The 16,120-nt window shown below is 37.4% G+C and overlaps 2 protein-coding genes across 2 annotated transcripts; one reads left to right on the forward strand and one right to left on the reverse strand.

The window, feature by feature from the left end:
* Window positions 1-3,867: 3,867 nt before the first annotated feature.
* Window positions 3,868-10,706, reverse strand: MS3_00000916 (uncharacterized protein). Its single transcript, XM_051208486.1, has 5 exons — window positions 7,135-10,706; window positions 6,473-6,574; window positions 6,240-6,335; window positions 5,842-5,889; window positions 3,868-5,308 (listed from the first exon to the last, which is right to left on the reverse strand). Exon 1 carries the CDS (start codon window positions 9,429-9,431, stop codon window positions 8,910-8,912), a length of 522 nt encoding a protein of 173 aa, XP_051075105.1. The 5' UTR covers window positions 9,432-10,706; the 3' UTR covers window positions 3,868-5,308; window positions 5,842-5,889; window positions 6,240-6,335; window positions 6,473-6,574; window positions 7,135-8,909.
* Window positions 10,707-11,627: 921 nt separating this feature from the next.
* Window positions 11,628-15,673, forward strand: MS3_00000917 (uncharacterized protein). Its single transcript, XM_051208487.1, has 6 exons — window positions 11,628-13,528; window positions 13,585-13,645; window positions 14,226-14,327; window positions 14,465-14,560; window positions 14,911-14,958; window positions 15,492-15,673. The coding sequence occupies exons 1-5, from the start codon at window positions 13,514-13,516 to the stop codon at window positions 14,943-14,945; spliced, it is 309 nt and encodes a 102-aa protein (XP_051075106.1). The 5' UTR covers window positions 11,628-13,513; the 3' UTR covers window positions 14,946-14,958; window positions 15,492-15,673.
* The last annotated feature ends 447 nt before the right edge of the window (window positions 15,674-16,120 follow it).

The raw sequence follows: 16,120 nt of genomic DNA on the forward strand, positions 1-16,120 counted from the left end.
TCTGGAACCATACTAAATCTATTGACAGCATGGGTAAATATCCAATCAGAACTGTGACGCGTGATTCTGCATTTTCTAAATGCTTCTGAGAAGACTTTCCAAGGATGGTTGGACAAAATGTCTAGCATTTCTGGGCCCCTAGGGACTTTGATGAGAGTTATTCTTGGGACTCTTCCAACAGTCAATTAAATTACTATAACATCCACAAAAACCCTTTCTTGATAATTCGATAAATGAAAGAGCAGGTTCAGAAAATAAGTGAAGGGTAAACTTGTTATTTATTTGTAGATCATTTAGAGGAGTGCGCATACGAACACGAGAGAGAAACATGTATAAAAGAAAGGAAAAAACCACATGTAGCCATTTAAGTATCTAAACTTAATTCATTTACTCAGGATATTCAGTGCACTTTGAGAAAAGTTGGAGGTAGGTCGAACGGTCACAGTTTTGGTAACTTGCAATGTTTATGTAATTAACATAGGTTAATGACATTCTCAAATAGCTTTCTGTTTTACGTCAAATAATTAGGAAGCCTATTGAAAATAGACCTTTCCCTTCCATATATATTTATTCTTATTTCGTTTGTGGGAAATTTTCCACTTCTCAATGAATTGATTGCTGGTTATCTGATTTACAGGTGCTAACATATAGTTTCACCTACATATACAAGATGAAAGCAACAAATTAAAATACTGCTGATGTAATAATAATAATAATAATAAGAATAAAAATCTGAAGAGTCGCTTAACCGCAACTGATAGACAGGAAAGGGTAGAACTATAGCAAACGTACAGTCCTTACGATATCGTAGAGTTGAAATACATAGCAAGGAAGTTACAATTTGTAGTTGGATTAATTACTAAATTTAGTTGTGGTCAATAATGAATAAAGTGTTAAAATACTATTTCACATATCATAACTCATCTTCATAAAGTAATTGTAACGGATAAATAACATTTGCTATTGATTCTCAACTATTCATTTAAGACCTCCAGTCAACAGGCTTGAAAGCTCTTAGTTAGATTATTGGCTAAAAAGTGAATGTGCACATGTAATGTCTGACACTAAAACGACAAAGTTATTCATTTTTAGTTTCCGGTTTTAATTGATGATTTAAGTAAAAGCAGTGAGTCTAATTATAGTTCAGAACGTTAGCTCAAATGTAGTCAATACCAGATATGTATAAACCGTTGGAAGAAAACTAGAGTGTTATATTTTCTACAGATATTTGGCATTCATTAGAGGCATGATAAAGAAAAACCTAAATCATTCAAACAGCTATCATTTTAAACACATGTGTAACACACATATTCTAACTGTTTCAGTTGATAAGAATTTACAGTCCCATTAACAAATTTGTTATCCTAATCCGTTTAATCTGGATTTCGCGCAAAGAATATACAATTGTCCGGAAATTATCGAATTCACAAATCAACAAAACCAATAACTTGGTGTTTAATTACGTTTGATATTGATGAACCTAAAGTTAAAATAACATGGAACTATTGATTTTTGAAAATTAATGATAGAATAGCAATAAATAAACAACGAATTGACTCTGTATAATATTTTTATTTCTTTTCAATAGTGTTACAACATATATCCTATGAAGTGTAAGTAGTTGGAATTTATTATTAGAAGGAATTTGAACATACTCTAAAAGATATATGGGAAATTGATATGATTGATCTATTAGAGAACAGTCAACCGCGGGATTCAAGAAAGGAAAAACAAAAGGACAGCAATTAACAACAGCCAAACAAGAACAGAGGAAATTAAGGCGCAGGATGAATGCGCAGAAGCAAACAAGCTAATGAAGAGGAGCATCATAGCCCACAAGCAGAAATACATGGGAGATCTAGCAAGGACAGTGGAAAAGGCTGAAACGGAGAGGAATATGACACAACGAAGAAATCGGTAGGAAACCATCACCAAAACAGCACAAGTATTTGTAAACGATTGTCTACTCAAGATACTCAATGTCCGTTTACTGGATACCATCAGTAACAGCCTACTGTGAGGGAGAACAAATCAGCTTTCAACTGAGTAGGAAATTAGCAGAAAACGTTAGAGGCGGATAGGAGATACATTGTGGAAATCATCAAACTGCTTCATGAGACAAGCTCTAACTTGGAATCCTGAAGACATAAAAGGAAATGAGGAAGGCCAACGAACACGTCGCGTCGGAAATTCGAAGCAGACATCAAAAGGATGAATATCAACTGGAAAGGAGATGGGAAGAGAGAGTTGGATGGAAAATGCTGTGAGTTGCCTATACTCCTCCAAGAGGGGTAAAAGGTGCAAGTAAGTAGTTAATTTACATTGTGAAAAGAGACCGATGGGAATTTCATTTATGAGCTAACCAATCTGGTTTAAGGTAGCGACTGCCTGGTTTTTCAGCGAAAACCATTCATCCATACGCAAAAATGTATAGTGACTAGCAGTGTAATCCAGAACGCGCGTTTCGTCCTATTTGGAACCTGTCAGCTGGATGTGCCTGCATCCGAGTTGATGTTCACTCCTGGACGCGAACCCAGTACCGTTCGCTTCAAACGCCATTGCATTATCTACTTAGCCACTGAGTCCTGATAGAACTATCCATCTTTGCTTATAATACTTGTGAAGTAAGGCAATACGCACAGTATGCACATATGCCAATAAGAGAATGGTCAATTGAGGTTCTAAACATCAATGGGAAGATTCAAGTAAACAATACCAAGTGAATTTATTCATCCATACGGTTGTTTAGAATTTTAGTATTACAGCTAATGTCAGTTCATGAATAAAACCTTGACTGTAATTATTAAGCCTAAGTTTCGACTTCTAATCCTAAATAGTAGAAGTTTCTCAAGGCCACTTTTAGTGTCACTCAAAGGTCGTTCATAAGTTATGTTCTCTTCAAGATTTCACCAAAGTTCCGAACACTAACTGAATAGAAAATTTTTATACAATATGGAAATAAAATGTTTCTAAGCTGCCTACTGGATCATTAGGCAACAGTAATCAATATGGTGCTTGTTTAGGGTCTGGGACTGATAAAATTCTATTAACCGAGTGTAATCACAATTGTGTAAATAATTAAACATTGTTTGTACTGTACTTTGGCATTATATAACCGGATAGAATTGAGTCCTACGGAGGGCATCCGTTTGCTGAGAGTTTCAGGTGAACCTTACGAGTATTAAATAGCATGAAACGTTTACTGTCTGTCGCGTTCAATCACTTAACATTAAAGTTTTGTAAGAATATCGGTACGAATTCTTCCTGTTAAATTTAATGAATTATAACCACAGTTAAAAGGATACGAAGAAATCGTTCAAACCGTTAATTGATTATAGATAGATTGAACAATTAAAAACAAACTACGCAATTTATATTTTGATAGTAAAAAAGATATATTGGAATACATTATTATATACATAGGATGACCAGTCGGAAAACATTCATGTATATAAGATTTGTCCGCTTGTACTAGTGATCGAATATAGGAGTCAATTGGTTCATTACATATAAACATAGTAGTTTTACAAGAAGCTAGTCTCTAACCGAATAGTGCAATGACAAACACATCAAACTGTATACACAGATAGCACCACTGAATTAACGGATGTGACGAGGTTGACTAATAAGTGCGGTTTAAAAAGAATTACAAATCGTTGAGAAATTCCAGTCGTTCATCATCATCATTTCGTGGATCGAATTTATTCGCACATATTATCATAAAACTAACAAAAGATTATTATTAAATTCATTTCATGTTTATCTATATGTATGCATATTGAATAAATAGATTTTCTTGCGAACAAAAATACTGCTTTCTTTCTATTCCATACTCTCTCTTTCTACGTCATGTGTCGTGTAGAAAATTATTTTTACAGAATTTTCAACAGCTGTTCATTACTTTACGCTAAGTGTAAAATGGACCAGTTATTCACCTTTTTATTACAGCATTCAAAATCAATATTGATAGAATATTGAGATCTATATTTTTCGGTGTTCATGTAGAAATCAGAAAAATAATATAAAGTGGGCAATATTGGAATAGCTATTTCCCAACAATTCGCATGAGATGCATATATGCCAGACCAGGATTGGTCAGGTTTCATTCAAGATATCAACAATGGGATAAACCAATCCATTTCACATTGAATTAAATCGGAATGGATAACTTCTGTCGTTGAACCGATCAGAATAAATCATTCAATTATTTCCTGATAGCAACTTTATATTCTAAATTGTCGAAGTTCAACTAGAAATAATAGTTTCATTGAAGGAAAAGGAAGAAAGAATGATTCAAGAAAAATCAACTTTGAATGAAAGTAAAGATTGATCAAGATTTAGGAGATGGAATATAACACTTAACACTTTTCATGACTGAATACTGACTGGACTAGTTTAAAGGACACATTAGACAGGAATTCAATTCGAAATTGATTTAGTTTCGGGTGTTTTAGTGTAAAGAAGCATTTCGAGAGAGGAGCATTATTTTTGTCGACGAACATTTTCTAGTAGACGGTCTACCAAATAGCATTTTCACACGTGTACATAAAATTGACGTGTTTATTATGGTTCTGAATACATCAGTTATCGGACTCTTATTCTACTCAAAACAGGATTTTATGTACTGGAAATTATTATGTCACTGATGTCATATGATAGTGTGGTGCACACTAACGAATAGTTAATGAACATAAGGTTTTGCAAACATCTGACGGAGATATAATTTATTTAAGAAAATTGCTTTTGAAAGAAGAAAGATGTAGATTTTAAAGAGAGAAGGTAGGATATTGGTATTCACTATATGATAATAATGATAGATTCCATGAACACCAGCAAAAAGCTGTAGCTACTGAGGATCCATTAGGACATATGAAGTTTGAAAGAGCACGATAAAAATAGTAAACAGAACGGTGAAATAGAAAGAATATCAAGTTTACTATGAGACGTGAAAAAGATGATAAGTCAATCATCTCGACATTGCCATTCAACGGAGCGAAGATGGTACAGTTGAACGTCCAATTTATCGAAGGGGTACATACAGTATGGTGATTCTCTGAAATTTAACAGCTTTTGTCTAATCAGTTACAAAAATGCACTGATAAAAACACGGTTTAACAGAAAGAAAAGGACATGCACCACCGATAAATCAGACGAAAAGGCAAGCAAATAAGCCAGCTAACGCAAAAAAGACAAGGTTTGAGTCCTAACATTTTATTCGGTTGTCATTTGTTACATATGTAAAAGTGAGGGAATTGTCGTTGAACACATTGGCTGCGTTCACCTCATACCTGCACCGATTTTCTACCATCTAAAAGGTAAATGAAATGAACACAAACATGGTGAGAAGGTTGAAGAGGAGTTGATTTAACAAACTGGCCGTAAGTAGAAGTATATAAATAAATATGGGTGAGTGAACACACTAGTTAGTCGGTCTAATGACTGACTGACTGACTGACCGACCGATTGACTAATTGATTGATTGATTCAATTATTTGACTGACTGAATGAATGAATGAATGAGCGATTGGTGAAGTGTTCCAAACGAGAGCGTTTGAAAGTGATGTGATGAACGACCAGCTGACACTTCCCAATGCACTCCTCACAACACACAGAGAATCGAAACGGTGACCTAACAGGAATAAGCACCAAATACATCTCCACATAAGACAACAAGCTGCACGAGTGATGGGATGGATTGGTGACAGTCAGTGAACACGCACACTCACTTATCCACTCACTCACTCACTCGATCACACACACACGACGCAGTGAGTCCGCCAATCAGTTATCAGACGTTTGATATGAGAGTGGAGAGTGATGGGTGTTTGTTGGCAGACTTACCTTGTGGTGGACGCTAGTATTTTCTCGGATGTGTTGGAGCGTGAGGACCTGAAAACAAGTGAAACAGTGGGTGTTGGTCAATCACAAATTCAGTAGATTATGTGGCACTTGCAGTGGAGTGGATGTTTGATTGTGTGACATGGAACAAATGTGTGATGGCATCCAACGGGTGAGTGTGAGAATTGATGGTGTTGTAAAGGTTAGTAAGAGAATGAGTGATTGATTGAGTATAAAAAATTGACTGTAGAGTGAGTGAATGTATCAGTGAATGTGTGTATGTGCACGCGTGTGTGTGTGTGTACGTGTGTTCGGAGGAATGACTGGTGTGTCGTACTGGTCAAGATTATTGAAAGAAACGGAGATAAGGAATAGAAGTGGTTGGTGTAGTGTTGACTTACTACGAACACGTGGTGGTGATCTGGCTGGGTAGGCTGGTCTCTGTGCTCTCTTCGGTGGCTTCGGACGTGCGGTTGACTTGGTGGTGGCAGGCGAATCTGTGGAGTAAAATCAGAGTACATGTGCACTATTCACAGTCTAAACACGGAAACACACAATTCGAGTGATGCACACTGGAAAAACATTCCCACACAAAATTCAATGCACACCAATAGTGAATAGTGAATGGACTGACCTGGTTTCGCTGAAGCCGCTGCTGGTGCTGCAGGTGAATCCGATGCGGCTGGTGCAGCTGGTTGCTGATCAGGTGATTTGACTGGAGCTGAGGGTGCGCCATCTGCATTGGAAAACAGTAACGAAACAATGTGTTGTCGTTTTAAGTTAAGTTCAATTGCAGCAGTATGATTCAGTTCGCGTCTCCATCAGATGTGTGCAAATCGACGACTGACTTGATCGGTACCACTCACTACCTAACTGACTAACTGCCTAACTGACCGACTGCCTATCTGACTGACTTGGTTGTCAATAATGACAGGGAACGTGAGTATTGAGGCGAATGTTCTCATGAGGTGAGTGACAGAACGTTCATACGATTGTCAGCTACGAAATACACTGATGCTCGATGCTTCCACTCACATGGTTTGGATTGTGTGAGTTGGCTGTGATCGACTGCACTGGTGTCGGAACAACTTACAGAATAAGTAAGTAAGTAAGTAGGTAAGCAAGTGAATGAGTGAATGAATGGATGAATGAATCATCGGAGTGATGGATGGACGGATGGAGGGATAAATGGATGAATAGTCGAATGAATGAATGAATGAATGAATGAATGAATCAGTGAGTGAGTGAGTGAGTGAGTGAGTGAAAGTGGTCCGTGTCTGTTGGTGTGAAGCTCACCTCCATCACAGTGCACCACATCCAGATAGTTCACAACGAAGGCGAAAGTCAATACTGTCACCTGTGTGTGAGAGAGAAAGAGAGAGTTTTGGTTGGTTAGACGAATGAATGACTCACCAATGTTCTTTGCATTTGTACGTTCAGTGATTTCTGATGTTCCAGTGAGTTGTGGACTAGAATTTATACGTTTGTGAAGTTGTCTATTTGTCGGTCAACCAATTGAATCCTAGTCTTCAACAAATCGTTACCAACATTGTGATGTTTGATCGGTGGTAGAAAGTGTCATGTCACTTCGATTGAGTGAAACATTTAGTGAAATCAATTCACGGATTGAGTGACAGAACGCGAAGTTTGCTTGTTTGTCTTGTTCAGTGTTTGGTGTGTATGGAGCGTTGACAATCTGAATTATCCATAGCGTAATTTCTATTCTGAGTGGTATAGTGTAGTATTCATAAATATTTGAATTATAGTATGAACTAAGAATCCCAGAAATGACGTAATCGAATCAAGAAGTACTTAATAACCACAAACTAATGTACTGTAGTTGGAATTCGAAATCAAGCATTCAACAAGTACAAAGGCATCATTAGTTCATTTAAACACCACAGGTATTTACTGAGAAGTAGACCGTTAATGTCTGGATGAGTTGTTTTTCAGGCCTCATACGATACCGACCATGAAGTCCACTTTGATGGATTATTTTCAAACTTATGATGTCTTTCGTAAACGTTTACTTTACATTTGTCTCCGGCCACCAACATATGAGCCTTGTCAAAGATTTCATGTTCTCAACACCCAAATATCCACTATGAAGATCTTCAAGGACAGGTTTATGCAATAAATCGGGAATAATAACACCATTAAGGGTAGTGGATTATTCATCCTACTTGGCGCAGTAGATCGGAAACGTGAGTTTCTGGTTAGAATTCCAACCTTTTCGCATAGCACTGAGTATACATCAAAAGCATCGATGACTTTCTCTAATGAGATCTGGACGGTTCACTGGTAGAGGTTGGACTAATAATTAGACTGCAGTATCAAAAGGTTTATATTGTGATAACAATCGAGATATGTAATCAAAAGTTTGACTTTGTTGGGGAATTCTGTGCCGAATAGTATGTTCATAATCACTCAGAGAAAAACTTTGGTGGCGCTCTATCTGGTCGTTATCGAAATATACATCCCGGCTACCCTCGGATATAATTGTCGATTTAAATCACGTTTATGAATAACGGAATTAAATAAGTCAAATATGAGAATGGAGTTTGAAGACGCATATTTCATACAGTCGTTGGTCCAGACGTTCAGAGGAACGAGACGAATCGGAGAAGGTATGTGAGTCAACTCGTTTAAACCAATCATGACTCGATATTTATAGTCAGACAAAAATAGGTCACAGATATGTGAGGGGTAGGGTAGAGGGTTAAGAAACACGCTCATATAAAAACAGTTAAAGTTAATATGCCATAATTGACAAAGTTAAAATGTGACCCAAGAAGAATGAATAAATTGGTCCGTCTGGAAGCTAGAGCAACCCATATGGGCTTGACATAGTGTTAGCCACCACAAAACTCCATCATTAAGTATGGCAGGTGAGAAGCGTGTTAAGGACGCTTCAGGATAATAAATGAATCTTAAAGCTTCATGAACCGTAACAACAGTGAATCCCTTTACAAGTAAATATATATGAATGTTAGGTTCACAAATTGAGTTGTTTCGGTATGTCTGTCGGAATATTTGCATGAAACCCAGATTACTGGTCTCCCTTTCTGCTCCTAAACTACACCATAACCTACAGATGATGCATCAGTAATAAGTACAGAATTTACGCTAGGGGAGCGTGTTTGAATAACACCATCACTTTGAAGAGACGTTAGTAGACATCGTGGGCATGACTTTTGTTCCTCACCACATTTAAATGAACTGGATGTCAAGATTTGAAGCAAACAATTAGCACAGCAACAAAAACCAGAAATAAAACGAGAACAATGTTGAGGAGAACCCACTAGTGAACATAGTTCTGTAAGATGTTCCACAGATGGTTCATTTGTCAGCGGAGCTAGTCGCTTCATATCCGGCTTAAAACCGTTACCATCGACTAGGTATCCAAGACATTCAAAACTTGATACACAAAATGAACTCTTATTTTGGTTCAGAGTAACATTCTTCTCAATTAAACGACGCAGCAAAGCAACAAGTCTTTGACCATGAGATACTTTATAAGAACCATGAATAATAAGAATAAGATCATCTCGACCAACCTTGGCAATTTTAAGACCACTGACTACATTACTCATTACTTCTTGAGATATGGCTGGAGAAGTATTGAAACCAGAAGGAGATTGTATTTTAATGGACCAAAAGAAGTGCTAATCTCTGGCAAAATAGAAGATTTATCTAAGGAAATTTGAGGATAAGCATCTTTTAAATCAGCTTTGAAGAATACTTCAGAGCAATGAAGCCGATTAAAAAATATATTTAACTTCCACCATGGTTCATGTTTACTTAAACTAACTTGAGTTCAGCGTTAATCTATAATCAAAGTATATTCTAGGGGTCTTGCCAGCAGACTTCAAGCGTGTAACAATAAGAGTATCCCATGCTGAAGACTGAATCGGTTCAATTTTAATTTTCGCAGACAAAGCATTTAATGTCTTAACTACTGCTTCTCGAAGACCATAGCGAGTTATTCGTCCTTTATGAAAGACTGGATCACCCTGTAGTTGTAGTTCTATAGACTGAGCTCTCGTCTCTGCACTGCAGCTATCAAACCTCTAAGTATAGCATTACTATCTTCTTTGAAAGCATATAAATACAACTCCGCGTTGGGCTATTTCAGATTTTCCAAACTTAGTATTAATGGTCATTTTTCACTCACTTAAAACTAACAAGGCATGTATGAATAATCCATATTTAGTTAGGAATTCGCAGCATACTTGTATGGGGGGTTTGCGTTCAATACTGAAACTTTAATGGGTTGTACTGCAACATTAGAATCTAAAGACTTTAGGTTTTTCAAATGAAACAATGAACTCTATTGACTATTCCAACAATAAAATCATAGAATGAACCAAACGAAGTATATTTCGGCGTCTGAATGTAAAAAGTACCTTTCGAAATCGTTTATAATGATAATCTATGATCATTAGAAACAACCAAACCAATAGGATCCGAACTAGAAAGCTCACTAGTGGCGAAATGAACAGTCGTTCTACACACTGGCTTAATGTTTCCGATTTACCACACTTAAAGCATTTAGCATGACAAAAGATGAATTATTTTAATGAAAACTACCACAAGATAAACATTTACCAAATATGTCCTCATCTTTCTAAACTGCTTTGCAATTCTTTGTTGGATCGTTTCTCATATTTTCATGAGAATCGAAACCATAACCAACTAAACGCGAGCTTGAGAAACCTCGAGAATGTAATTTATCACGACGACTAAGAATAGTATCAGAAATCTTCCCTGACTGGAAATCAAACACATTCACTGCGTTGTAGTTAATACATCCTGTTTAAATTACCTGTAACGAACTTTCAGATTTTTGAATGGATTCTCTTTTCAAATTCGCAATATCATTCCAGTGACCAACCGATCACGAAGTTGAACTTCCAAATGGTCTCCAAAGTTTTAATTCACAGTCTGTTTCTATAGTTCAAGTATAAAGTCATTAACTTTCTGATCATTCAGTCACATCATTTTCCGAAATCTTGATCTCTCTCTTCGTTCAAGGCCAACATGCTTCACATGACTAAGAAGTAATTACTTGAGAAATTCATGTGACAATGAAATTATTTTGTCTGGAAAAGCTAGATTCCTTAACGGGTTATAAGGATCTTCTTCGGTGAATTTCAGGAAATAAGCTGAGAACTTACGATCTTTAATGTCTTCTTTACTCGTGCACCAGATCCCAAATCTCTCCATGTAATCTTCAAAGACAGAACCAATTAAAATAATGGCGACTGTCCAAGAACTGGGGCAACCACGACACCAATTTGACCATTAGAAATAATCCTAAAGACGTGCTAACTAAAAACTAACAGAATACTGCAGTTTGGGCTGGATAGAAATCGATGAGCACAACAGAATGTATTATTATTAGAATTAGAAGTGGTAGCGAAATAAAGTACAAACGAATCATCCATTGTTATAAATACCATAAAAATCTCACCATCTGTTACAAAAGCTATTTTCCGTGTTTCTATCGTGTTGCCTACATGTTGGTTCATAAATATATTTTTGATGGGCACATTGTATTACTGTTTTGACGCACGTTTGTTAACCTAATTGTTATTATTATCATTAACATTATTACTATCGTTACTGCTAATATTATCACATAAAAATTCAAAATGTTAGGAAAAATGTGAAGGATAGAACAGTTTGAATGGATTCATCATGCCGTCCGGCTTTTTTGAATCTCGATGATTGATAATGGACTGTGTCAACGGTGGTTCACCTCTGGATGCATAGATATGCTGTGAAAACAAGTCTAAGATTTCTCAATATTTTTCGCCTTACCTGTTGGCTGTGAGAAATATCATGCAATACAATGGCATCCGATAGTGCAAGTTGATCTACATCAGGTCCACTCCAGCTATAATGTCGTTAAGTGAAACTTCATACCCACTACATAAATATTTTGCTGATGAAACCTTCGAGACCAAAGATGATACGCCCACTTTTCATTGGGCCTCCATGAGAATCACACAACATAAATGCTCGACAGTTGTTGAGCCATTGTTAATATGGAGCTAGAATAAATGTTAATGTTACTTACAATTGATGATGTAGATATTTCTAAATGTAATATGTACTCTGATAGCCACTGATGCACAGGTAAGTGAAAAAGGGAAGAGACTATCATGAACATGCTAAAACATAATGTATATAATGTAAATGAAATGGGGATTTATGTAGGAAGCTTTACTGATTGGAAGCAACATGAAATGAAGATAAGTTACATGTTTATCTCATCACACTTAATGGATATGGCACTTTTAGTCTGGTAAGAAAGTCATCATCTATCGACGAGCGCATTTATCTATCAAACGGATGTGTATAAGGCTGATCACTAAGTCATGTGAATGCGGAGAGTGATGTTACATACGACGATCCACTGATAATTCAAGATGATGACAAGATCGGAAATTTTATAAGTCTAAAGACAAAAAACAGAAAATTTTCGTCGCTGAATTCTGTTTGCTCTTATTCAAAAAAGTGTATACCAGAGATATACAGCAGGTTCAGATACGTGGTATCCTAAACATAATCATATTCATTCACAATGATAAACACATACCACCAATGACTCGTGCAAAGCTGTCACGAAAACACGTTTCAGTTTGTAAGAACACCATTCAAAACACAGTGCTCAAAGATTCTTCAGGTAGTGTAAATGTAACTTGTGAGTGATGTGAATAGAGAAATACAAAAAAAATGACGAACAATGTTTCACTTAATCCGAAAACCGTATAATAGTAACATTTGATTTTATCTCTCTATTCCATAACTTAAAAGCTATTGTTTGATATACTATTTACTCCCATAGTCTTTTGCATTATAAATTATTGTAATTTAAAGGTAACATTTTCTACTTAATTTTCTGATGTCATGCATAGTTTCGACGAAATTCTAATATTCCATTTCATTATGCGTTATGGTCACCCATTCACACATGTGTTTTAGAGTAAATTTCAGTCAGGAATGAATCAAGTGGTGTTCCAGTCGGCTCGCTTTCTCTCTCTCTCTCCTACTTGCCAACCAATGAGGTGATACAATGATGTCCCTCTTTCTGACCACAAAACCGTTTAGACACAAATCGGACTCACACATCTCTACCCTCAAAGTTGAACTAGTTAGCTTATCATGTCAAAGCCTCAAACTAGATCGAGACAAGTTTTCACCTGAACGTTATTGTGCAGATGGACCAAGGAAATAACAGTGGGCAACAATGTTGGTGTGTATTGTATCGCATCAACAATAGATTATGTCCATCAAAAAATATACCTCTGAAACGACATCTATAAAACATACTGGAAACACGGAAAATTACTTTCGCGGCAAGTGACAATGAATGAATTGGATTGAAAACCCATACCTTGACACCATCGAAATTCCTACACACCAAACACCGAATAAGACAAACAAGCAAACTTCGCGTTCTGTCACTCAATCCGTGAATTGATTTCACTAAATGTTTCACTCAATCGAAGTGACATGACACTTTCTACCACCGATCAAACATCACAATGTTGGTAACGATTTGTTGAAGACTAGGATTCAATTGGTTGACCGACAAATAGACAACTTCACAAACGTATAAATTCTAGTCCACAACTCACTGGAACATCAGAAATCACTGAACGTACAAATGCAAAGAACATTGGTGAGTCATTCATTCGTCTAACCAACCAAAACTCTCTCTTTCTCTCTCACACACAGGTGACAGTATTGACTTTCGCCTTCGTTGTGAACTATCTGGATGTGGTGCACTGTGATGGAGGTGAGCTTCACACCAACAGACACGGACCACTTTCACTCACTCACTCACTCACTCACTCACTCACTCACTCACTCACTCACTGATTCATTCATTCATTCATTCATTCATTCATTCGACTATTCATCCATTTATCCCTCCATCCGTCCATCCATCACTCCGATGATTCATTCATCCATTCATTCACTCATTCACTTGCTTACCTACTTACTTACTTACTTATTCTGTAAGTTGTTCCGACACCAGTGCAGTCGATCACAGCCAACTCACACAATCCAAACCATGTGAGTGGAAGCATCGAGCATCAGTGTATTTCGTAGCTGACAATCGTATGAACGTTCTGTCACTCACCTCATGAGAACATTCGCCTCAATACTCACGTTCCCTGTCATTATTGACAACCAAGTCAGTCAGATAGGCAGTCGGTCAGTTAGGCAGTTAGTCAGTTAGGTAGTGAGTGGTACCGATCAAGTCAGTCGTCGATTTGCACACATCTGATGGAGACGCGAACTGAATCATACTGCTGCAATTGAACTTAACTTAAAACGACAACACATTGTTTCGTTACTGTTTTCCAATGCAGATGGCGCACCCTCAGCTCCAGTCAAATCACCTGATCAGCAACCAGCTGCACCAGCCGCATCGGATTCACCTGCAGCACCAGCAGCGGCTTCAGCGAAACTAGGTCAGTCCATTCACTATTCACTATTGGTGTGCATTGAATTTTGTGTGGGAATGTTTTTCCAGTGTGCATCACTCGAATTGTGTGTTTCCGTGTTTAGACTGTGAATAGTGCACATGTACTCTGATTTTACTCCACAGATTCGCCTGCCACCACCAAGTCAACCGCACGTCCGAAGCCACCGAAGAGAGCACAGAGACCAGCCTACCCAGCCAGATCACCACCACGTGTTCGTAGTAAGTCAACACTACACCAACCACTTCTATTCCTTATCTCCGTTTCTTTCAATAATCTTGACCAGTACGACACACCAGTCATTCCTCCGAACACACGTACACACACACACACGCGTGCACATATACACATTCACTGATACATTCACTCACTCTACAGTCAATTTTTTATACTCAATCAATCACTCATTCTCTTACTAACCTTTACAACACCATCAATTCTCACACTCACCCGTTGGATGCCATCACACATTTGTTCCATGTCACACAATCAAACATCCACTCCACTGCAAGTGCCACATAATCTACTGAATTTGTGATTGACCAACACCCACTGTTTCACTTGTTTTCAGGTCCTCACGCTCCAACACATCCGAGAAAATACTAGCGTCCACCACAAGGTAAGTCTGCCAACAAACACCCATCACTCTCCACTCTCATATCAAACGTCTGATAACTGATTGGCGGACTCACTGCGTCGTGTGTGTGTGATCGAGTGAGTGAGTGAGTGGATAAGTGAGTGTGCGTGTTCACTGACTGTCACCAATCCATCCCATCACTCGTGCAGCTTGTTGTCTTATGTGGAGATGTATTTGGTGCTTATTCCTGTTAGGTCACCGTTTCGATTCTCTGTGTGTTGTGAGGAGTGCATTGGGAAGTGTCAGCTGGTCGTTCATCACATCACTTTCAAACGCTCTCGTTTGGAACACTTCACCAATCGCTCATTCATTCATTCAGTCAGTCAGTCAAATAATTGAATCAATCAATCAATTAGTCAATCGGTCGGTCAGTCAGTCAGTCAGTCATTAGACCGACTAACTAGTGTGTTCACTCACCCATATTTATTTATATACTTCTACTTACGGCCAGTTTGTTAAATCAACTCCTCTTCAACCTTCTCACCATGTTTGTGTTCATTTCATTTACCTTTTAGATGGTAGAAAATCGGTGCAGGTATGAGGTGAACGCAGCCAATGTGTTCAACGACAATTCCCTCACTTTTACATATGTAACAAATGACAACCGAATAAAATGTTAGGACTCAAACCTTGTCTTTTTTGCGTTAGCTGGCTTATTTGCTTGCCTTTTCGTTTGAAGATTGTGTTGAACAATTTAGAAACATACAATCTTACCTCCGCCGCTGTTGGACTGGTCATGTTTCTTTTGATGAATGGAAATTCAAGATATTCATTTTGATCTGTGAATCCTATCCATCATAGTGATACCTATTTTAATAGCTATTAAAAGCTCGATTAAATTTTAGATTTTTCATTTACGTGTGATTATCGTCTGCAGTATAAAACATCGATTACTTTAGTCGAGAACGAATTTTATGCTCTGAAGTATCAGAATTAAGTCGACCGCTCTAAACAGTTTATTTAGAACCCAAACGGTATACGGTCAGCTTCGACATTACTGGACTAATCTTATCTTAATCTACATATAAGAGCTGCATGTGCGGATTCCAGATATGTCTCCGTGTTTCATTAGTTGATTTTTGTCTAGGTGATATCATTTAATGAAAAATACTATCATCAAATCAGCAGCATCTTAACAAATCAC

Source organism: Schistosoma haematobium, chromosome 1 (genome assembly GCF_000699445.3).
Source record: "Schistosoma haematobium chromosome 1, whole genome shotgun sequence".
NCBI classification, from domain to species: domain Eukaryota; kingdom Metazoa; phylum Platyhelminthes; class Trematoda; order Strigeidida; family Schistosomatidae; genus Schistosoma; species Schistosoma haematobium.